The sequence below is a fragment of the Staurois parvus genome, unplaced genomic scaffold (assembly GCF_062004578.1).
Source record: "Staurois parvus isolate SC_StPar_1 unplaced genomic scaffold, SC_StPar_1.0 ptg000439l, whole genome shotgun sequence".
NCBI classification, from domain to species: Eukaryota; Metazoa; Chordata; class Amphibia; order Anura; family Ranidae; genus Staurois; species Staurois parvus.
The window spans coordinates 1,491,202-1,514,631 of NW_028318235.1; the positions used below are offsets into that span (position 1 = coordinate 1,491,202).

General features: G+C 42.9%; 1 protein-coding gene across 2 annotated transcripts in view; it reads right to left on the minus strand.

Moving 5' to 3' along the window:
- The window catches only part of LOC149454032 (lysine-specific demethylase 4B-like), a 247,291-nt gene that overhangs the window by 65,468 nt on the left and 158,393 nt on the right, over positions 1-23,430 (minus strand). For both annotated transcript variants that reach the window (XM_089687863.1, XM_089687862.1), the window contains one exon: positions 8,787-8,938. In XM_089687863.1, the coding sequence (XP_089543989.1) occupies positions 8,787-8,938 (152 nt within the window). The remainder of the gene's footprint in view (positions 1-8,786; positions 8,939-23,430) is intronic.

Here is a 23,430-nt window from a genome sequence, read left to right on the forward strand (position 1 = left end):
ATAAAAGATCATTCTGTTGCTTTTATGAATTCAGGTTTCTATGGCACTGTGACAACAAACAATGAAGTTACTGAATACCAAATGTACATACATGTCTTTGGTAACAGTCCCTAACCTGCTGTAGGAACATGTAGCCTATGAAGGACTTCTCTTGATGGAAAATGCAGGTACAGGTGCTCAACATTTTGTTCAGCAAGACTTCTATGTTGATGGTGGAATCAAATTTTTACTCACGACCTTTGCCTGCTCCAAAGGACACAATGTAAGTTTTCTGAAGCCAACCTCAAACTTCATAAAATTGCCTCAAACAGTGCTGCCATCATGAAAGCATTTCAGCTTGAAAATCATTCCACAGAATTTAGAAACTTAAATATGGGTGTGGATAAACTACCTGTACACAGAAGTCTGGACTTACAATGGAACTTATTAAAAGATTAATTTGGCTTTCAAGCTAACTCTACAGCCGATCCATTTACCAAAGGGGTGGTTTGTCAGCCTATATGATCCACTGGGGTTTGTAGCTCTGATCACTATACAAGACAAATCCTTACTAAGCCCTGGTTCACACTGATGCAATTTTGGATGCATTCCAGGACGCTTGGAATCACATAACATGCTAAATAAAATTATTTTCTATGGAGGGCATTCACATATATGCAGTCCAAACGCAGTGTAATTTTAAATAGAGTTGTGTGCGTGTTTGGAGTGGTGCGTTACGTGGTGTGGGAGGGGGAGTGGGAGATAGAGAGAGAGAGAGAAAAAGAGAGAGGGCGCAAACACCTAGGGCATAAATACAGATGTACGCAACTTGCGTGAAACATGCATTACAATTGCAGCTGAATTGCATGAGAAAACTCAAACTCACACCGCATATCAGTGTGAACCTAGCCATAAGACAATTATCAGACTACTATGGACTCGGATTCTCCTCTATCAACAATCAAAATAAGAAGCAATCCAACATGCCTTAGATGGGATTCACATATCCTATTGCTACACATCTGCTTTCCTTGATGCAAGTATATAAACAAAATCACCAGTGCAAAGGTTCCAAAAATAAATAAAACCTGTGAAAAAAAAAAAGAATTTGGGTAGCTGCTGCTTCATTAGTGTGTGATTATCACATACCATATGTCAGATATAGCTAGAGGGAGCTATACAAAAATACATATATACCTATACACTATGCAAAATACTGTGTGCAAATGCTAATCCACAAATTCTAAATATATGTAACCATGCCTTATAAAGTGCCAGAGTTCATAAAAGTGCAACCCAAACTGAATTCAAGTGCAATAGTGCAAATAAAGTATGCAATAAAATTGTGTTGTAACGCTTCTTAATATAATTCCACTCCAGATTTCATGTGACAATCCGTGTCTTCATTTGGGACCAAATTCACCAATAGCTCTTGACCTCCTGATGTTAAGGAAGGTCAATATGTGCTTGTTATCACAGACCCAATGTGTGGGTTAGGCCATCATCCAGGGACCAATGCTTCCCATACTTATATCACACAAGGCAGAGGAAGAGGAACAAAATCTTCATAGCGTCATATCGTTTTTTTAAATACCACCATAAAATTATAAAAGAATAAAAGCCATAGCTTGCTCAGGAAAAGCTGCTGCACTAGAACCGACCTGCGTTCCAATAGCAGAAATTACGTGGTACCGGAACGTACCAGGACGTCATCTGGAGGAGTCATCACAGCAAAGACAGTAAAGGATTGGTTTAGGGACAGCTCTGTGAATGTCCTAGAGTGGCCCAGGCAGAGCCCTGACTTAAACATTATTAAACATCTCTGGAGAAACCTGAAAATGGTTATATACAAAAAATGCAGCGCAATACTATATTCTCAAATAAAACTGTATATAGCCAAATATATATATGATGAATAAATATATAAACATATCTTGCTGTGCGACAGTGTGGTATGCTTAAATGACCATATCTATGCATAATCTGTGCTCCATATACATAACGTATCACAATATAATAATATCAATGACGCACCATTCTTATAATGCTGCCCATATTAACCATGCGTTATATGAAACATATCCACTGTGCGACTATTTATCTATCAGTGTTCCAATATTTCGTTTTCACAATCCTTGGTGAGCCGTCCCTTTAAGACTTCAGTGCTCCAAGTGCTTATGTGCAATCACCACGCGTTTCCCTTTAACCTGGGCAGGTCTGCTGGTATACAAATCTCCAACTCCTCCTGAACCTCCAAAACACACCACAGATAAATGAAAAAATGCTCCAAATGGTGAAGTATATCAAAAATATATATGCTTTATTAAAAGACTTTAAAATATTCCATTCACATTTATTTGTGTCCGCCTGGGACACTACAGGATCAAGGACTCTGTGTATTAATTTTTGTGAATGAACTGCATGGAACCCTTATTCAAGATGGCGGCAAGTACACTTCCGGTTACGGCTTGATGTCATCGGCGTACCCTACGCGTTACGTCACGACATGTGACTTCATCAGGAGTACATATATACATACAGGTGAAACTTGAAAAATTAGAATATCGTGCAAAAGTTCATTTATTTCAGTAATGCAACTTAAAAGGTGAAACTAATATAAGAGACAGACTTATTACATGCAAAGCAAGATAGTTCAAGCCGTGATTTCTCATAATTGTGATGATTATGGCTTACAGCTCATAAAAAACCCCAAATCCACAATCTCAGAAAATTAGAATATTACATGCAATCAATAAAACAAGGATTGTACATAGAACAATATCGGACCTCTGAAAAGTATAAGCATGCATATGTACTCAGTACTTGGTTTGGGCCCCTTTTGCAGCAATTACTGCCTCAATGCGGCATGGCATGGAAGCTATCAGCCTGTGGCACTGCTGACCACACGGAAGACCAGGATGCTTCAATAGCGGCCTTCAGCTCTTCTGCATTGTTCGGTCTCATGTCTCCCATCTTTCTCTTGGCAATGCCCCATAGATTCTCTATGAGGTTTAGGTCAGGCGAGTTTGCTGGCCAATCAAGCACAGTAATCCCACGGTCACTGAACCAGGTTTTGGTGCTTTTGGCAGTTTGGGCAGGTGCCAAGTCCTGCTGGAAAATGAAGTCAGCATCCCCATAAAGCTCATTTGTGGAAGGAAGCATGAAGTGCTCCAAAATCTCCTGGTAGACGGCTGCATTGACCCTGGACTTAGGGAAGCACAGTACACCAACACCAGCAGATGACATGGCTCCCCAAATAAACAGACTGTGGAAACTTCACACTGGACTTCAAGCATCTTGCAGTGTGTGCCTCTCCATTCTTCCTCCATACTCTGGGTCCTTGGTTTCCAAATGAGATGCAAAAGTTGCTCTCATCAGAAAAGAGGACTTTGGACCACTGAGCAACAGACCAGGTCTGTTTTTCTTTAGCCCAGGTAAGATGCTTCTGACGTTGTTTGTTGTTCAGGAGTGGCTTGACAAAAGGAATATGACATTTGAAGCCCATGTCCAGGATCCGTCTGTGTGTGGTGGCTCTTGATGCACTGACTCCAGCCTCAGTCCTTGTGAAAGTCCCCAACACTTTTGAATGGCCTTTTCCTGACAATCCTCTCCAGGCTGCGGTCATCCCTGCTGCTTGTGCACCTTTTTCTTCCACACTTTTCCCTTCCACATAACTTTCTATTAATGTGCTTTGATACAGCATTTTGGGAACATCTAACTTCTTTTGCAATTACCTTTTGAGGCTTTCCCTTCTTATGGAGGGTGTCAATGATGGTTTTCTGCACAACTATCAGGTCAGCAGTCTTTCCCATGATTGTGATTCCTACTGAACAAGACAGAGACCATTTAAAGGCTCAGGAACCCTTTGCAGGTGTTATGGCTTAATTAAATGATTAGAGTGGGGCACTTTGAGCCTAGAATATTGCACCTTTTCACAATATTCTAATTTTCTGAGATTGTGGATTTGGGGTTTTCATGAGCTGTAAGCCATAATCATCACAACTATGACAAATCACAGCTTGAACTATCTTGCTTTGCATGTAATGAGTCTATCTCATATATTAGTTTCACCTTTTAAGCTGCATTACTGATATAAATGAACTTTTGCACGATATTCTAATTTTTTGAGTTTCACCTGTATATATACAGTCAGGTCCATAAATATTGGGACATTGACACAATTCTAACATTTCTGGCTCTATACAGCACCACAATGGATTTGAAATGAAACAAACAAGATGTGCTTTAACGGCAGACTGTCAGCTTTAATTTGAGGGTATTTACATCCAAATCAGGTGAACGGTGTAGGAATTATAACAGTTTGCATATGTGCCTCACACTTGTTAAGGGACCAAAAGTAATGGGACAGAATAATAATCATAAATTGAACTTTCACTTTTTAATACTTGGTTGCAAATCCTTTGCAGTCAATTACAGCCTGAAGTCTGGAACGCATAGACATCACCAGACGCTGGGTTTCATCCCTGGTGATGCTCTGCCAGCCCTCTACTGCAACTGTCTTCAGTTCCTGCTTGTTCTTGGGGCATTTTCCCTTCAGTTTTGTCTTCAGCAAGTGAAATGCATGCTTAATCGGATTCAGGTCAGGTGATTGACTTGGCCATTGCATAACATTCCACTTCTTTCCCTTAAAAAACTCTTTGGTTGCTTTTGCAGTATGCTTTGGGTCATTGTCCATCTGCACTCTGAAGCGGCGTCCAAGGAGTTCTGAAGCATTTGGCTGAATATGAGCAGATAATATTGCCCAAAACACTTCAGAATTCATCCTGCTGCTTTTGTCAGCAGTCACATCAATAAATACAAGAGAACCAGTTCCATTGGCAGCCATACATGCCCACGCCATGACACTACCACCATCATGCTTCACTGATGAGGTGGTATGCTTAGGATCATGAGCAGTTCCTTTCCTTCTCCATACTCTTCTCTTCCCATCACTCTGGTACAAGTTGATCTTGGTCTCATCTGTCCATAGGATGTTGTTCCAGAACTGTGAAGGCTTTTTTAGATGTCGTTTGGCAAACTCTAATCTGGCCTTCCTGTTTTTGAGGCTCACCAATGGTTTACATCTTGTGGTGAACCCTCTGTATTCACTCTGGTGAAGTCTTCTCTTGATTGTTGACTTCGACACACATACACCTACCTCCTGGAGAGTGTTCTTGATCTGGCCAACTGTTGTGAAGGGTGTTTTCTTCACCAGGGAAAGAATTCTTCGGTCATCCACCACAGTTGTTTTCCATGGTCTTCCGGGTCTTTTGGTGTTGCTGAGCTCACCGGTGCGTTCCTTCTTTTTAAGAATGTTCCAAACAGTTGTTTTGGCCACGCCTAATGTTTTTGCTATCTCTCTGATGGGTTTGTTTTGTTTTTTCAGCCTAATGATGGCTTGCTTCACTGATAGTGACAGTTCTTTGGATCTCATCTTGAGAGTTGACAGCAACAGATTCCAAATGCAAATAGCACACTTGAAATGAACTCTGGACCTTTTATCTGCTCATTGTAATTGGGATAATGAGGGAATAACACACACCTCACCATGGAACACCTGAGAAGCCAATTGTCCCATTACTTTTGGTCCCTTAACAAGTGGGAGGCACATATGGAAACTGTTGTAATTCCTACACCGTTCACCTGATTTGGATGTAAATACCCTCAAATTAAAGCTGACAGTCTGCAGTTAAAGCACATCTTGTTTGTTTCATTTCAAATCCATTGTGGTGGTGTATAGAGCCACAAATGTTAGAATTGTGTAGATGTCCCAATATTTATGGACCTGACTGTATCTACAAGCAGTACTTATATGAAAGGTTGGAAAAAACCCCTCGACATCAAAGTAAGCCATTTTCTAAACTGAGTGATTCATACTACTGCCTATGAAACCTTACATCCAAAACTAGTAGTCACCACATCCAGTCATATCCACCTGGTAAAATCTAATAAAATGGTGACAAAGGAGTAGCCTTACAGACTTAAGACAGCCACTTGATCCCAAAAAGTCTACAGCCTGTATATACGATGAGAATACTGGATGAATGATCATCCTTTTTTGGGGTTTTTTTTGCATGCTAGTCTCATATCAAAAATGAAGTGGTTGTTAAAGTTATGAAAATTCTCATACGACAGAATGCAACTTCAGAGGTGATGCAATGTGTTGTATTGTATTGTATTGTAATGCATTCTTTAGTTTCAGAGCATTCGTGGTCTTGCTCTTTTGATTTTTTTTTTGGACGCATCCTGTACTGATTAAATGAAAACCGTACGATCTGGTATTGTATGGAAAAAGTGTTCGTGTTTTCTCCTTCTAATAATTTGGGACGAAAAGTGCCGCTTTTGAAGCTATAGTACGATAATCTGATCATTAGATCAGATTATCGTACTATAGCTTCAAAAGCGGTACTTTTCGTCCGATTTTCCAATTGTGTGTTCTAGCCCTAAGAATCACTTAAAGAGGAGTTCCACTCACCCTGCCAAAAAATAAAAGTCAGCAGCTACAAAAACTGTAGCTGCTGACTTTTAAAAAACAGCCACTTACCTGTCCCTCGGTCCCGTGGTGTGTCCCAAAACATGAGCCAAAGAGCCCACTGGAGCACCACAGCTGAGACGGACAGTTTAGAGAAAATCGGAGCAGCATCAAGGGATGCGTCACAAATGTATTTTAATCCCTGGACCAACTGGACCGCTAGTTCCACATACGCCTGTGGCATCTAACTAGAAGTTAAGGCTTGTCACAGAACTTTGGCCCATTCTGTCAGTGTCTGGCACACCAGGGCCATAGCCAACGCTGGCCCATCATCTGGCAACGGTGAACCTAGAACGGGCCACTACCTCTGCTTTTAGGCTAGGTTCACACCTATGCAGCATGCGTTTGATCCATTTCTGCAGTGCATTTTTTGCGGTTCATATTGCGTTTTTCCAAATGTGTTTTTTCCGCTTTTTTAATTTTTTTTACTTGTTGCTGGACAGGTTAAACTGTGGATAACAGCATCCACACTGCCAAGCCACCCGGGATGCTGTTATGAGGAAGGGGCGGTAGAGGGGTTTTTAGGGGGGTTTAAAGGGGACCCCACAGGACCGACCAACCACACTGCTTTTGGGGAGAGGGGGGGTCACTACTTACCGATCCCTTGGCACGTGCAGGTAAGTCTCCCTTGACAGATCCTCCTCTCTACTGAAGTGGGGGGCTATCGGCCTGGGTAACACTGTGACACTGACTGTAGGCACCTGGTCATATGTGCCCCCACGAGAGGTTTAACTTGCTGGCTGGCCCGGTCCAGGGTGGGGCATAATTGTGGCCAACTGAGTATGGAGCTAACGGTCTGTATGCACTCGCTGGTCAGACTGGAGTGACCAAGACCTCTGCAGGAAAAGTAGAAGTCCAGGGAAAAATAAAAGGAAAAAGTTCTGGGACCATAAGTCCCAGCAATAAGTCCCATCCATATTCTTGAAAACACTAGGTTGGAGACCTATTAGAGAGAGGGGGTTTTACGACCCGAGAGGAATGCCCTAAGCAGGTGCCAATTCTTTTTCTGCCCAGTGTCCTACTCCTGTAAGTGGGGCTATAAAACCCTGTTTGGTAATGTATAAAGAAGAAGCAGCTTTGTCCATCAATGAATGTGCATTTATTATTTTTTAGCTCTGCAGCCTGTAAAGTATTGCACCCATGATCAGCAGATTGCAAGTATCCTGCAAACTCTCAGTCAGTCTCTGTTCTAAACGGTCTGACAGTTGTCAAATTGCAGAAGAAAAAAATAACTACAAAAGCACTCACCAGCACCCTCACAGTTCTTTGAGAACTACAAGCCGTCTGCTGTGGCAAACGTCGGTACTTGGAGTTCATTCAATCAGAAACCTGTGAATGAAGGGTGGAGCCACGTACAGCAGCACTGTTTCCAAAAAGTGACAGCGGGTGCAGGGTGAAGATCCCCCGCTCACTGTCACAGAGGGGAGTGGTGGTGGTGGTGGGAGGTGTGTATAGGAGCATGTCACATGTTACACCCTAAACATGGGAATATGTAACATCCTCCTAAACTTATCCTTTAAAGGTAGTGGCTCTGTTACCATTACTAACAAAGCATATTGCAGTCAAAACACAGCCCTCAGCTTCAAAGCGAAGAGGAGGCCCTTAGATGGTTCAATGGCAAGCATGTAAGATGTGGCCACCAGCTGGTATCACTGGAGGGGAGGGGGGGTGGAAGCCTGGAAGCTTCAGTCTCTAAGGTTGCAATCACACTTGAGCGTTTTGTAGCTTGAAGCTCCAAAAAAGCTCAAACTTAAAAAAACAATTTTTCCCTATGGTGCCTGTTCATGCGATCATGTGAATGCAGCCTTAGCATTAGTCTCCAGGATCCAGAGCTCTGCAGCCAAATAGGGAAACACTGACATCAAGGCTGTTCTGCCTGTCAAGTGTGCTCCTAGTTCCAGTTGTGTACTGCTGTTGTTTTACAGTGTTACCTGAACAGTAATAGCTGTACAGAAAAGCAAACGAAAAAGGTGGCAATTTTAGTATTACATTAATTCATTAAGATGACCAGAGAAAACTTTCCTTGTTCATCATTTTTTTTTATTTTTCTACATCCCTTCTTTTTTCTTTCTCAGTCTTGATAATTCTGATGGTTCTGAAAGGGGTGGGGATTAGTCCTTTGTAGATGAAAATGCAGGTTGCAATCAATATGCATTATGTGTTTACCAAACAGTAAGCGGTGTCTGTTACAATTAAAATCTGATATGTAGTATTAGTAACAGCATGCATTTTTTATCTCAATTTAACCACATAGAAAAAAAATATTTGTGCACACCTTCAGGACACTTTATATTGTCAATGTTCTCCCTGCATTTCTTGATTTCATCCTCTCTCTCTTCTGCAATAGCATCTGGGCCAAGCACCTCTCTTAACAGTTTTTGATCTTGTATTTTTTGCCTTCGGGGCTGGGAACGTTTCCTATAAGTCCTAGGGAAGAAGATTAATTAGATGTAATATGAACAGCAGCAATGATAGGACAAAAGAAACGCAGTCACAGTAGACCTTTACAAGGTTGTAGCGGTTAAGCTACAACACACACACCTCAAAAAAAATGAAAGGAACACTTTTTAATCAGAGTATAATCAAGTCAATTAAACTCCTGGGATATTGATCTGGTCAGTTAAGTAGCAGAGGGGGTTGTTAATCAGTTTCAGCTGCTTTGGTGTTAATGAAATTGACAACAGGTGCACTAGTTGGTCAACAATGAGATGACCCCCAAAACAGAAATGGTTTTACAGGTTGAGGCCACTGACATTTTTTTTCCCTCGTCATTTTTTCAGACTGTTTTTCATTAGTTTTGCATTTGACAAGGGTCAGTGTCACTACTGGTAGCATGAGGCGATACCTGGACCTCACAGAGGTTGCACTCCAACTCCTCCCAGATGGCACATCAATACGTGCCATTGCCAGGAGGTTTGCCTGGTCTCCCAGCACAGTCTCAAGAACATGTAGGAGATTCCAGGAGACAGGCAGTTACTCTAGGGGAGCTGGACAGGGCCTTAGAAGGTCCATAGTGCTGCTTAGTCCTTAGTATCTGTTCCTTTGTGCAAGGAGGAAAAGGATGAGCACTGCCAGAGCCCTACAAAATGACCTCCAGCAGGCCACTGGTGCGAAGGTCTCTGAGCAAACAACCAGAAACAGACTTCATGCGGGTGGCCTGAGGGCCCGACATCCTCTAGTAGTACCTGTGCTCACTGCCCCACACCATAGAGCTCGATTGGCATTTGCCATTGAACACCAGAATTGGCAATTCCGCCATTGGCGCCCTGTGCTTTTCACAGATGAGAGCAGGTTCACCCGGAGAACATGTGACAGATGTGAAAGGGTCTGTAGAAGAAGGGGAGAACATTATGCTGCCTGTAACATCATTCAGCATGACCGTTTTGGTTGTGGGTCAATGAAAGTCTGGGAAGGCATATCCATGGAGAGACACACAGACCTCTACAGGCTAGACAATGGCACCCTGACTGCCATTAAGTATCGGGATGAAATTCTTGGACCCATTGTCAGACCCTATGCTGGTGCAGTGGGTTCCTCCTAGTGAATGAAAATTCTCGGCCTCATGTAGCAAGAGTATGCAGGCAGTATCTTGAAGATGAAGGAACTGATACCATTGAATGTACCCCACGCTCGCCTGACCTAAATCCAATAGAACACCTCTGGGATTCATGTTTCGGTTCATCCGACAACGCCAGGTTGCACCTCAGACTGTCAGGAGCTCAGTGATGCCCTGGTCCAGATCTGGGAGGAGATAACCCTGGACACCATCCATCATCTAATTAGGAGAATTCCCCGACTTTGTCGAGCATACATACAAGCACATGGGGGCCATACAAACTACTGAATACCATTTTGAGTTGCTGCAGCAAAATGGACTAGCCTGCGGTATCTTTTTTGACTTTGATTTTTGGGGTGTCTTTGAATTCAGTCCTCTGTAGGTTGATAGTTTTCATTTCCATCAAACGAAGGGGAACCCTTACGTTTCTAACACATTACCCAGTCCATATCAGTATAGATATCCAGCTTGATATTTTTCCACATTGAGATCTGATGTGTTTTCAAAGTGTGTGCGTGTGTGTGTACTCCGTGAAAGTCCATCCGTGAAATTTCCTTGCTACTAAATATTCTATAGTCAACTGTTAGTGGTGTTATAACAATGTGGAAGCAACTGGGAACAGCAGCAATTGAGCCACGAAGTGGTAGGCCACGTAAAATGCCAGAGAGGGGTCAGTGCATGCTGAAGTCACCAACTGTCTGCTGAGTCAATAGTGCAAAACCTCCAAACTTTGTGTGGCCTTCAGATTAGCAAACCAACAGTGCATAGAGAACTTCATGGAATGGGTTTCCATGGCCAAGCATCTGCATCCAAGTCTTTCATCACCAAGTGCAATGCAAAGCGTCAGATGCAGTGGTGTAAAGCACGCTGCCACTGGACTCTAGAGCAGTGGATTCGTGTTCTCTGTAGAGATGAATCATGCTTCTCTGTCTGGCAAACTGAAGGACGTGTCTGGGTTTGGCAGTTGCCAGGAGAACAGTACTTGCTTGGCTGCATTGTGCCAAGTTTAAAGTTTGGTGGAGGGGGATTATGGTGTGGTGATGTTTTTCAGGGGTTGGGCTTGGTCCCTTAGTTCCAGTGAAAGGAACTCTTAAGGCGTCAGCATACCAAGACAATTTGGACAATGTCATGCCCCCAACCTTGTGGGAACAGTTTGGGGATGACCTCTTCCTGTTCCAACATGACTGCGCACCAGTGCAAAAAGCAAGGTCCATAAAGACATGGATGAGTTTGGGGTGGAGGAACTTGACCTCAACCTGATAGAACACCTTTGGGATGAATAAGTGCTGAGACTGCGAGCCAGGCCTTCTCCTCTGACATCAGTGCCTTACCTCACAAATGCGCTCCTGGAAGAATAGTCAAACATTCCCATAGACACTCCTAAACCTTGTGGACAGCCTTCCCAAAAGAATTGAAGATGTTATAGCTACAAAGGGTAGACCAACTCAATATTGAACCCTATGGACTAAGACTGGGATGCCATTAAAGTTCATGTGCGTATAAAGGCAGGTGTCCCAATAGTGTGTGTGTGATCACGTTCCCTGGGAAACAGGTAGTCCAAACAGCAGGGCTTTCTTAAAATCTGACTTGTCAGTTTTATTTACAAGGTTGCAAACATCAAAACAAACAAAACAGGAAATAAATCCTCGCCATCCAGGCACTAACTAAACACAGCAGATTCCTCTCTCAAAGTTGAAGGGCTTCTCCCTGTCACCAACAAAATGAAAACAATATACAAACCTTTTCCTTGCTTGTGGAGCACAAACTTTCATCCGCAGGTCACTCAGATATGACTCTCTGAGTCCCAGGCCAAGAGCAACCTCTTGCTCCAGCCCTACCTTATTTATACCACCTGCTGGTGGTCATCAGTGGACACAGTGCAGCCGATAACCAGCAACTGCATTTACCTGTGATCTGCTGTGTCATTGTCACAGCTGATCATGTGGCAAAAGGCCTCTGAGATCACCGGGTGCACCCCCCCCGCGCGCGGCACGCGGGAGGGCGCGTTCTGGGAGGACGTCATATGACGTATCTCCGATATAAGTCCGGACCCTGACTAGGCCACTCCAAAACCTTTTTTTTTGGGGGGTTTTTTTGAGGTTGACTTACTGGTGTGTTTTGGATCATTGTCCTGCTGCATAACCCAAGTGCGCAGGAGCTTGAGCTCACAAACTAATAACCTGATATTCTCTTTCAAGATTTTCTAGTACAGCACAGAATTCATGGTTCTATCAATGTTGGCAAGTCGTCCAGGTCCTGAAGCTGCAAAGCAGCCCCAGACCATCACACTACCACCACCATGTTTGACTGCTGGTATGATGTTCTTTTTATGAAATGCTTGTTAGTTTTAAGCTAGATGTAACGGGATGCACAGCTTCCAAAAAGTTCAAAGTTTGTCTCCTCAGTCCACAGACTATTTGCCCAAAAGTCTTGGGGATAATCAAGATTTTTCTGGCAAATGTGAGACAAGCCTTTGTGCTCTTTATGGTGAGCAGTGGCTTTTGCCTTGGAACACTGACCTTAAGTGAGGCCTGCAGTACTTTAGATGTTGTTCTCAGTTCTTTTATGACCTCCTGGATGAGTCGTAGTGTACTCTTGGAGTAATTTTGGTAGGCTTGACACTCCTGGGAAGGTTCATCACTCTGCTAAGTTTTCTAAATATATGGATAATGGCTCTCACTGTGGTTCTCTGGAGTCCCAAAGCCTTCGAAATGGTTTTGCAACCCTTTCCAGACTGATACGTCAATTACCCTTAATAAATAAATCATCATTTTAAATCTGATTTTTTATTTACTCAGGATATGTTTGTGTAATATTAAAATTTGTTTGATGGTCTGAATCATTTAAGTGTGACAAATATGCAAAAAAAATAAAAACCATCAGGAAGGGGACAAATACTTTTTCACTTTTGTGTTGTTTGAAAGAATAAAAGAAGGCACAGACCTAGTAAATTAATACAACCAGTTCCCTACTGAGCTATAGCCGAAGGACGGTTACAGCGCGGTTGTCTGGTTCTGGGACTACGTCCATGGACATCATTCCAGAACACGCCCCCAGCTGATCACGTGATATGGTAAATGGCCAATCACGGCAAACTTTTACCATGTGATTAGTTGTGTCCAATGACACAGCAGATCACCGGGTAAATACAGTTGCCGGTTATCAGCTGCACTTTCCTCACGCTGTCACAGCGAGAGGAAAGTACTGCCGATGACCGGCAATTGTCAGAGAAGTGATCGGCACTGATGACCTGTACCCATCAGTGCCGCCCACCTGTGCCCAGCAGTGCAGCATCATCAGTGCTGCCTATCAGTGCCTCCTGTCAGTGCTGCCTCTCCGTGCCACCTCATCAGTGCCCATCAGTGCTGCCTGTCATCAAAGCACATCAGTGAAGGAAAAAAGTTACCTGTTTGTAAAATGTTATAAAATAAACAAAGAATCACTTTGTTTTTCACATTATTTGCACTTTTTTGTTTATAGCGTAAAAAATAAAAACACCCAGTGGTGATTAAATACCACCAAAAGAAAGCTCTATTTGTGTGAAAAAAATTATACAAATTTCATATGGGTACAGTGTTGCATGACCGGGCAATTGTCATTCAAAGTGAGAAAGCGCTGAAAACTGAAAATAGGCCTGGGCAGGAAGGGGGTATAAGTGCCCAGTAGGCAAGTGGTTAAATACATATTCAATAACATAACCAGATCACTCACCAGTGTAGGTATGGTATGGTATGGTATGCAATTTTAAAGTGGGGGTTTATTCTGCTTATATTTTACCTTTCTTCCCACCTTCATCAACACACTGATAAAATTGCTAATTAAAACCTGTTTTTGTGACATACATATTTTAAACCTACTGGGCCTCTGTGTTCCTCTATTCAATGCAGGCAGATCATGGCTGACAGAATGGGCCAGCAGGGTGCTGCACATAGCTGCCTGAAAACATCACAGCACCCTGCCCCAGTACACCTCTCAAGAGCCCTCAATCCCTGATGACCGCAGAGGAATGGCTTTTGGGAGGAGTTATGTAAATATCAAAATGCCTTGATGGGTGGGTGTCAGTCTGAAGCAGTGGGCATTTCTAGGCAAAACTTTTTGCATGCAGGCCACCCTAAATAAAGCCTCATATGAAGCTGAGCACCAATAATTCAAAACTGAAATGTAATGCCAGGAAATGAAATGGGCTCAGGTTGACTTTCTGCAGATTCTAATGGACAGAATAAAAAGCCCACAGTGTGCAGTAAAATCAAACTAAGATTTTTCAGAACAGGTGTGGTGCCTGCACAGCTGTTCAAGACTGAAGATAAAGCTGGAGTTGAGCTTTAAGTAGTGTTGGTTGTACATGGGAGCAACTTGGCAGCATACCAACTATATATCCAGCAGTTTCTATGGATTTCTCTCTTCTGGCAGGCTAGCCTCACATCTTTACAAACAAATGGCAACCAACCCAACCTATAACTAGCATTTTGCAGCAAGGAGCAAATGGAAGGGTAACCCACATAAAAAAAATTCCCAGCTCACTTACCAGCTAGTCTGCAACAAAACCAAATGAACCCTGCTTAACAGTTCACGTTAAAAACAAGGAGTACATTCAAACACATTTGCAAACGTATGTGTAAGCTGCAGTGGCCGCGTCAAGGCACCCGAGTGTATCCCCTCCTTGCTGCAAAGGATAGTTTAGGTTGAGGTGGTTGCCATTTGTTTGTACAGTTGGTTGAATTGGTTGCAGGGATGCACTGGATACCTCCAGCTGCCATTGTGCTCTTCCTGCTGTGGTTTTCTGGAAGAAATTGCCTACTCCCAACCATGCAAAGCTGTAATTCAGCAATTAGAAGCTGTCACAGCTCAGACAGCAAAAAAAAAATGCAGCACTAAAGCAGGAGCCAGTCCAGATTACTGCCTGTGACCACACACTCTTAAAGGACTCACATGCCCAAATGAAGTATGCTAAGGAGGGGTGGGTTCCATCTAGGCACGCCTGCCCTTAATCTATACTCTGCTATATATGCTCCAGTTCAGGAGAGTCTCAAATTATAGAGTTAGGAATGCAGTACACTGGGGTGCCTTGACATGGCCACTGCGGTATACACATATATTTTCAAACTTGTGCGACTAAACCCCTTGTTTTTAACATGAACTGTTAGACAGGGTCCATTTGGTTTTGTTGCAGGCTAGTTGGTAATTGAGCTGCAAATTTCCATTCAGGTGTTGTGTTGTGTTGTGTTTGTGTGTGTGTTGTGTTGTGTGTTGTGTGTTGTGTGTTGTGTGTTGTGTGTTGTGTGTACAACGTCCCATATACCTTTATGTTGTGTTCAATAATACTTTCAGTGGATGCCTACTTTCTTTATCATACATCACAGGTTTTTCCGGCAGGGTGCTGTACAGGTCCAAGTGAGTGGACGCAAGGAAAACATAGGGGGACCAAATCCTTGAAGGTTAATGGTCAGGGTTGTTAGCGGTGTACCCCAAGGTTCAGTGTTGGGGCCCTTACTTTTTAATAAATTTATAAACAATATAGGGTCTGCGATTAAAAATACCACTTCAGTCTTTGCAGATGACAGCAAGATTTGCAGTGGAATAACGTCCTTGCAGGATGTCTCCAACTTACAAGCCGATCTCAATGCACTGTTTAATTGGGCAACTGTCACGGTGTAAGGTCAGGTTCAGAGACCAGTTGCTATAGCAGTAAAAGGCTTACCTGGAACCAGCAGGATAGGTACACCAGCGGATCCCCCTGGGAATGACGCAGGCTCACCTGAGGTGCGGGGTCTAAGTATTAACCGGTATTCACCAGAGCTCCTAATGGTGGAGATGGATTGGGCTGCGTGTTAATACCAGGTTGCAGATCTCAGGATCACCCCACCAGGGAATGAGCAGACTGGGAACCAATAGCGGATCAACAGGTTAGGGATCAGACGAAAGCAGAGTCGGTCACAAGCCAAGGGTCGGTCACAAATGGTAGCAGATCAATCGTGGTCAGGAACAAGCCAAAGGTCAGTAGCGGAGGTGTAGACAGCAGCAGGAACAGTAGCAGGATATTGGCTGGAAAGGCACAATAATCTGGCAAGGAGGAAGTCCAAGGACATGGCTTATATAGGAAGTTCATGGGAGGAGCAAGGAGTTCAAGGTTCAAGAGCAAACAAGGCACAAGGCAGGATTATCCAATAGATGAGGTAAAGTGTTGTCCAGCATTCCAGATAGCTCAGTGAGTAGAGTTACTGCCTGACACAGTAGAAGTCCCAGGTTCAAGTCCAGGCCCTGACAGCAACTATGTGACAAATGAGGTTTAATGTTGATAAATATAAAGTTATGCACTTAGGGGCTAAGAATATGCATGCATTCTACATACTAGGGCGAGTACAACTGGGGGAATCAATGGTGGAGAAGGATTTAGGAGTTCTGGTAGATCATAAGCTTAAATAATGGCATGCAATGCCAATCTGCAGTTTCTAAAGCAAGCAAAATCCTTTCTTGTAATAAAAGTTGTATAGACTCCAGAGACAGAGAGACAAATCTCATCTGAAATATGAAGTTTAGTGTTGGGCACCAATTCAAGAAAAGAATATTGGGAACTGGAGAAAGTGCAGAGAAGGGCAACCAAATTGATAAGAAGCATGGATGAGCTCATTTATGAGGAATGATTAAAGGAATTAAATGTATTCTCTCTTGAGAAGGAGATTATGGGGGGGATATGATCAACAAACATCAGTTGTTCATATAGTGTGATTCCCCAAGGTCCTCACAGACGACAAGGGGGCACGCTTTCTGTCTGGAGGTTTCTTAAATACACACAACTGGATACTAACATTTATAAGTAAAGTTGATCCAGGGAATATACGATTGCCTCTCGGCGGATCAGGTAGGAATTTTTTTCCCCTGCAGGAGCAAATTGGACCATGTTTTGATGGGGTTTTTTTTGCCTTCCTCTGGATCAACTGTGGGTATAGGAATATAACTTTTTTTTTTTTTTATGGTTGAACTAGATGGACGTTTGTCTTTTTTCAGCCAGACTAACTACATACAGTTGCAATAAAAAGTATGTGAACCCCTTGGGATTACGTGGAGTTTTGCATGAATTGGGCATTAAGTGCTCTGAACGTCATCTAAGTCACAACAATAGAAGAACACATTCTGCTGAACATAATACTACACAAATATTAGATGTTGCCATGGTTTAATTGCACATAACATGTAAACATTCACAGTGCAGGGAGGAAAAAGTATGTGAGGCCCTAGCTTAATGACTTCTCCCAGAGCTAATTGGAGCCAGGAGTGAGCCAACCTTGACTCCAATCAGTGTGATGATATTGGATGTGTTGCTGATAGCTGTCCTGCCCTTAAAAAACACACACCTGTTTTGGGTTTTACTATTTTCAAGAAGCACTGTCTGATGTGAACCATGCCTCGCAGAAAAGAACTCTCAGAAGACCTACCATCAAGAATTGTTGACTTGCATGAAGCTGGAAAGGGTTACAAAAGTATCTCAAAAACCCTTGATGTTCATGTGTCCACAGTAAGACAGACTGTCTACAAATGGAGAAAGTTTAGCACTGTTGCTACTCTCCCTAGGCATGGTCGTCCTGTAAAAATGACTGCAAGAGCACAGCGCAGAATGCTGCATGAGGTAAAGAAGAACCCCAGAGTGTCAGCTAAAGACCTACAGAAATCTCTGGCACATGCTAACATTTTTGTTGACACAACTACAATAAAGAAAACATTAAACAAGAATGGAGTACATGGGAGGACACCACGGAGGAAGCCATTGCTGTCCAAAAAGAATATTGCAGCACGTTTGAAGTTTGCAAAAGAGCACTTGGATGTTCCACAGCACTACTGGCAAAATATACTGTGGACAGATGAAACCAAGATTGAGTTGTTTGGGAAGAACACACAACACTATGTGTGGAGAAAAAAAAGGCACAGCACACCAACATCAAAACCTCATCCCCACTGTAAAACATGGCGGAGGGAGCATCATGGTTGGGGGCTGCTTTGCTGCCTCAGGGCCTGGACGGATTGTTGTCATTGATGGGAAAATGAATTCCAGAGTTTATCAAGACATTTTGCAGGAAAACATACAACCACAGAACCATGTTGGATAATTTCTTGAGTATAACTTTACATTTGACTTGATCTCTAGGTGAGTCTCCTGCAGAAAAACCACTGAAGCCTCTCTATGCTGCAACTCCTTGAATACTTTAAATCTCTTCCCAGGGCAGTTCAAACCTTTTACATTATATGTTATAAATCGCAAGTTTTCCATAAATCTTGTATCGATATTTTTTTCCCCATTCTAATGTGCAGAGTCTTGTCCCTAGGACCCCCCCTATCCCTCTTATCTTTCTAACCATATCCCTCCACCCCTCTCCCACTAGTCCCCTCCCCCCCTCCCCCCTCGCTCCACCACCCCCCGCCCCCCCCCCTTTTTAGGCCTTCAAACTGCCTATCAATCATTTGTGGTGATAAAACCACCTTTGATTTTTTTAAACCTTGGGGTTGAACTCCTCCCATGTACGGCTTACCCACCCTCCAACCACCACGATTTCCCTCATTTACTTTAGTTCTTTTAACCTTAGCGGTGCAATTTAAAGAGAAAGATAGGAGTAATATAAAACAAAAAACAAAAAAACAAAAAACAAAACCTCACTATCCCATCTAACTCCTCGCTACCTCCCCCCTACCTACTTCCTGCCATACTTCTTTTCCCCCAATGCCAATTTCTATCTCTGTTTCCCACCCACTAATCCTCGTTCTCTGCAATTCCAGTCTGTCACAGAAGTCTCTTAAGTCCTCGGGAAATCTCAAATATTCTGTAACACCGTTCTTCCATCCGATTAAACACTCTGGGTTACCCCATCTATATTGCACATTCCTTGTTCTCATCTGCTCTAATAGGGGCCTCAAGGCTCTCCTTCTCCACAAAGTTTCGTACGATAAGTCCGCAAAAATCTGGATCTTTATATCTCCATACTTAATAGTTGTTCTTCCTTTAGTCCTTCTCCAAATCTCTTCCTTATCTCCATATTTGTGCAGCTGAACAATCACATCTCTTGGTTTTTCCTTCCCGTTAACCTTGTTGGAACTTTCCTGATCTATAGACTCCGTCCAGTTTAATTGCCTCTGTTTCAGGTCTGTCCATAATGGAGTTTAGCATTTTACAGACTATTTCTTGCAGTTCTCCTCTTATCCTCAAGTTGCTTCTCCTAGACCTGTTCTCCTGTACTTCTATTTTATACTGCAGTTGTTTCTGCGTATTCCTCATCATAGCGGACCTTTTTCCTAAGTCTGAAATGAATTGGGTATGTTTGTTAATTTTTCCCTCCATTTCTTCCGTTCTCATTAACAGGTGCCCTAGATCCTGTCGTATATTTGTCATTTTTTGCTTAATAGTTTTTTCCAAATCCTTAAACATTTCGGCCATCTCACTTTTGTTCGGCACTTGTAAATCTTTTTCAAGATCTTTCCTCCCTGGATTTTCTATCCACTGTTGGCTACTACTATTCAGGCCCAATGACATTCTAGGGCTATTCTCCAAGGTGGTTTCCATTTCACCTTTTTCATTTCCACTATAGGCCCTTTCTGGAGTCGCATTCCCCTGGGAAGTATATTTTTTAATTGTACCCGTCTGGGACCCTTTAAGCCCGCTTCCTTTAGCGCTTTTATTCTTCATGTCTTCTGCACTTGGCTGTACTCTTTAATCAGCGGGAAACTTTAGGCTGTATATTGGGGTATTGGTATTAATCAGTCTCTATCAATTTAACACTTCTTTTCTTTTCCCACTTCTCTTCTGGAGCCACTTAATAATTTCTCTTTCCCTCTTCTTTCTATTTTCACTTTCCAGATCCCCTGGGAATCCCCCTTCTCTCTTTATGAGCAATTTGCAGTCCTTTCCCACAAATCAGCATAGTTATACAGTTACATGTGGGTTCTTACATGTGGACTCACTCTCCTTCGCTCGTTCCCTCACCCAGTGAGTCGACTCAGATCCTCAGCCGTCCACTCGTTACTCTTAGCTGGTGTCTCTGGGGGATTCCTGCAGGGTCTCCTGTGGCCTGTGGGTATGTGTCCTATTTCTCTTTCCTCTCCTGTGCAGCAGGTTTAAGGATTGATCCGACGTCTCTGCTCTCCTGTCAGGGAGCCGGCACTTGTCAGGGAGCCGGCCGGCGCCTCTGCTTCCCAGTGCTCCTTTGCGGCCAACCAGCGTGATCACGCCGCACTGCTCCATCTCCCCGGCAACCCGACAGCTGATCACAGGTCTCCGCAGCGCGATCGCCTCCCGGAGCTCCGTGTCCACACTCGCTCTCCTCTCCCTTCAGTGCGCCGGAATTCTCTCCCTTTGGGGACCTCCTCACTCAGGTAGGGCTCCGCTCTTCAGACCATAGGGGTTCTCATGGTGGTCTGCTCGTGGGTTATCGGAGAGCACTCACATCGTGCTCTCCGGCGCCGCCATGTTTAGGCTCCTCCCGCCATGTTTAGGCTAAGTTTTCCTGCTCTTATCGGGAGCCCAGGACAACTTCAGAGGGATTCAGGAACATCCATTCCTCAATTTTCTCTGCCACTTCCAATTTCCGAGTTGTCATTCCCTTGCTGACACAGCTAGGGGAGCATCTGAACTGTGCCCAGTTAGCTGCTTTGGAGGGCAGGGGAGACACTGGGGTCTATTAGATACCCAATGTTTCCATAAACATTACCTGTCACCTGCTCAACTATACCATGGGGGTTTGTTAACCACTTGTAATAGCAGTAAAGATAAATAAAATTAATTAAAAGATAAATTTAAATTAAAATAAAAAAAAAAATCAATATAACCCCCACTACCCTGCACACACCCACAAATGCAAATGTACGCACATGCATACAAACTGAGATTGCGCTGCCCATGCAAAACCGCCTTGAACATAGGAGTGAGAGCAATAATTCTAGCACCAGAGCTTACAGTTAAATTTAAACTGATGAGTAGTAAAGGTTTTTAAAGTATCGCCTATAGAAATTTTTGGGTACCATAGCTTTTCATGATATCACAGGTGCATCCACTTTTAAAACTTGACATTTACTCCATGCAACCCAATTCTTTAATATTTTACCAAACATTAGGTATTATATTGTGTTTGAGCAAACTAAAATTCATTTTATAATGTCTTTTTCCTGAAAATGGATTTGATAAACAGTTGCACAAATCATGCACAATTAAAAATTGCAACTACAATCTTTTTATTCTACAGGGTCTCTGTTTTTAGAAAAATAATGTTCTGGGGTTTTAACAAATTTTTTAGTTTAACTAACTGGCCAAAATGTAGATTTTCATATGTGCAAAAAAAAATAAAAAATTCTCTAGATCAAAAGTGGTTAAGGGACATGGGATAAAATATTTAGATACAATGGGTTAGAGACTACTGCCTTCAAGAATAGACGCTAGCAAAGAAAGCTATAAGGAAAGCCCAGTTTAACTCCTCCAACTTTGCAGCCTGCCTAGGTTTTATATTAAGAAACAGTAGGAGTGAATCAGACGAAAAGAGGGACACTTGTCACTTAATGTACTCCAAGAAAAGGAAATTTGATTTATCTGTAAATTCCATATCCTGGAATACAGTACAGGACATAGGCTGAATAATCATAGCCTGTGGTTACAGGGTGGTACCTTAAAAAGTGGACACTGGCACAAGCTTTGAGGACAAGCCTCCAGGGCACCCCTATAAACCTACCCAACTCTGAGTCCTCAGTTTCGCAGCAAGCAATGCAGTGTAACACAGAATTACAAGGAAGGTGCCCTGTACTGTACTCCAAGGTAAGGAATTTACAGGCAAGTACAAATTCCTTTTGTCCTAATAATACAATAGAGGACACAGGCTGAATATTCCTAAACCTGGAAGGATAGGCAAAAATAACTGTGCCAACAAGTCCACAAACAAAATTCAAAAGACCCAACTTCAGAGTGCCTCTGCAAGAACCTTGCAAAGGCTGCATTCGCAGACGTTTGGAAGTCCACTGGTAGGAGTTTGAAAATATATGAAGACCAGGTAGTGGCCTTACAAAGCTTTACAACAGAGGCTTTGATGTCTAAATACCTAGGAAACTCATTAATCTGGTGGACTGAGTACATAGAAGTGCTGAAGGAGCTTTTCCTTTTAGAGTGCTCTTGTGGTGAGTTGCCTTATTCATCCATGAAATTATCTGGATTGCTTCCTTAAAGGCTACAATTACGTTTGGGAATACTCTGGGAATGGTGGATAGATCAAAGGGCAGCATGACAAACTGGAAATGCCAGCCTCCTACTGCAAAGTATAGAAAGTGAGAACAAATGAGAATATGAAAATAAGAATTTTGTATTTCTACGGATTCCAAGTATTCCCCTCATTTCAGAGGGGCAGTCACTGACCTTGTGGATTCCATTTGAAATTGTGGACTTTGAAGGTACTTGTTTAGGGAGTGTATGTTCACATGTCAGGACAAATATCCCTGTTATGTTTTGGAACCATGGACAGGCTTGAGTAGAAGCCTTTGAATCTAACCTCTAGAGGTACCGGAACAACTTCTCCCTGAGACAAAAGATGGTTTAGGGCATTCTGAAAATATGACTGTCACTGGACACATTTGGATGATCTGACAGAAGAAAGCATTAAGGGGGTAGTGTTTTTAACTCTACAGTATTGTGTACTCATTTAGCAACATCAATTGAAGTCTGGGATATCTGTGAGCCAGAGACAGAAAACTAACAGATGCCCCCCTCACTCCTAGAGGTGACGACAGCCTTTCATTGGGAAAAGGGTTTTGTGGAACACGTAGCTGGTTTTGTAGACCAAGTCATTTAGAATTTTGATGCAGACGACTTGGTAAAAAAAAAGCTATTCCTTCAGAGCAGAAGCAGCTAAGAAACTGCAACAACATTTGGTAAAATCTTTGCGGTGTACATTGATCATCCACATGGATTGTTTTTTTCTTAACCAAAAAAGTAGATTACTCTTTAACCACTTGCTGTAAATATACTGTGGATGGGTGGCTCGTACAGGCACAGTAACGTACCTGTACATTACGGGTTTCTCCCGGGTACTGGTAACCCCCACTGTCATTTGCGTCAGGACAAGTTTGTCAGTGGGCCCTGGCTAATGATTTTGCCTGGGACCCTGGCTTATCAACTGCAGCCAATGACAGATCGCTCCTGTGTTTTGTTTCGTAAACACAGGCAGCAATCTAGGGGTTTCTTCTATTACCAAACCAGAGAGGTTCAGAGAGAACATCACTGTGAAAAAAAGCAGCAAACTTTACACCCACACACACCTTAGATAGGAACATTTAACCCCTTTATCACCCTCATTAAAGGATAGGCTCACCTTTGGGAACATGCTACATGTTCCACTTATTTTTA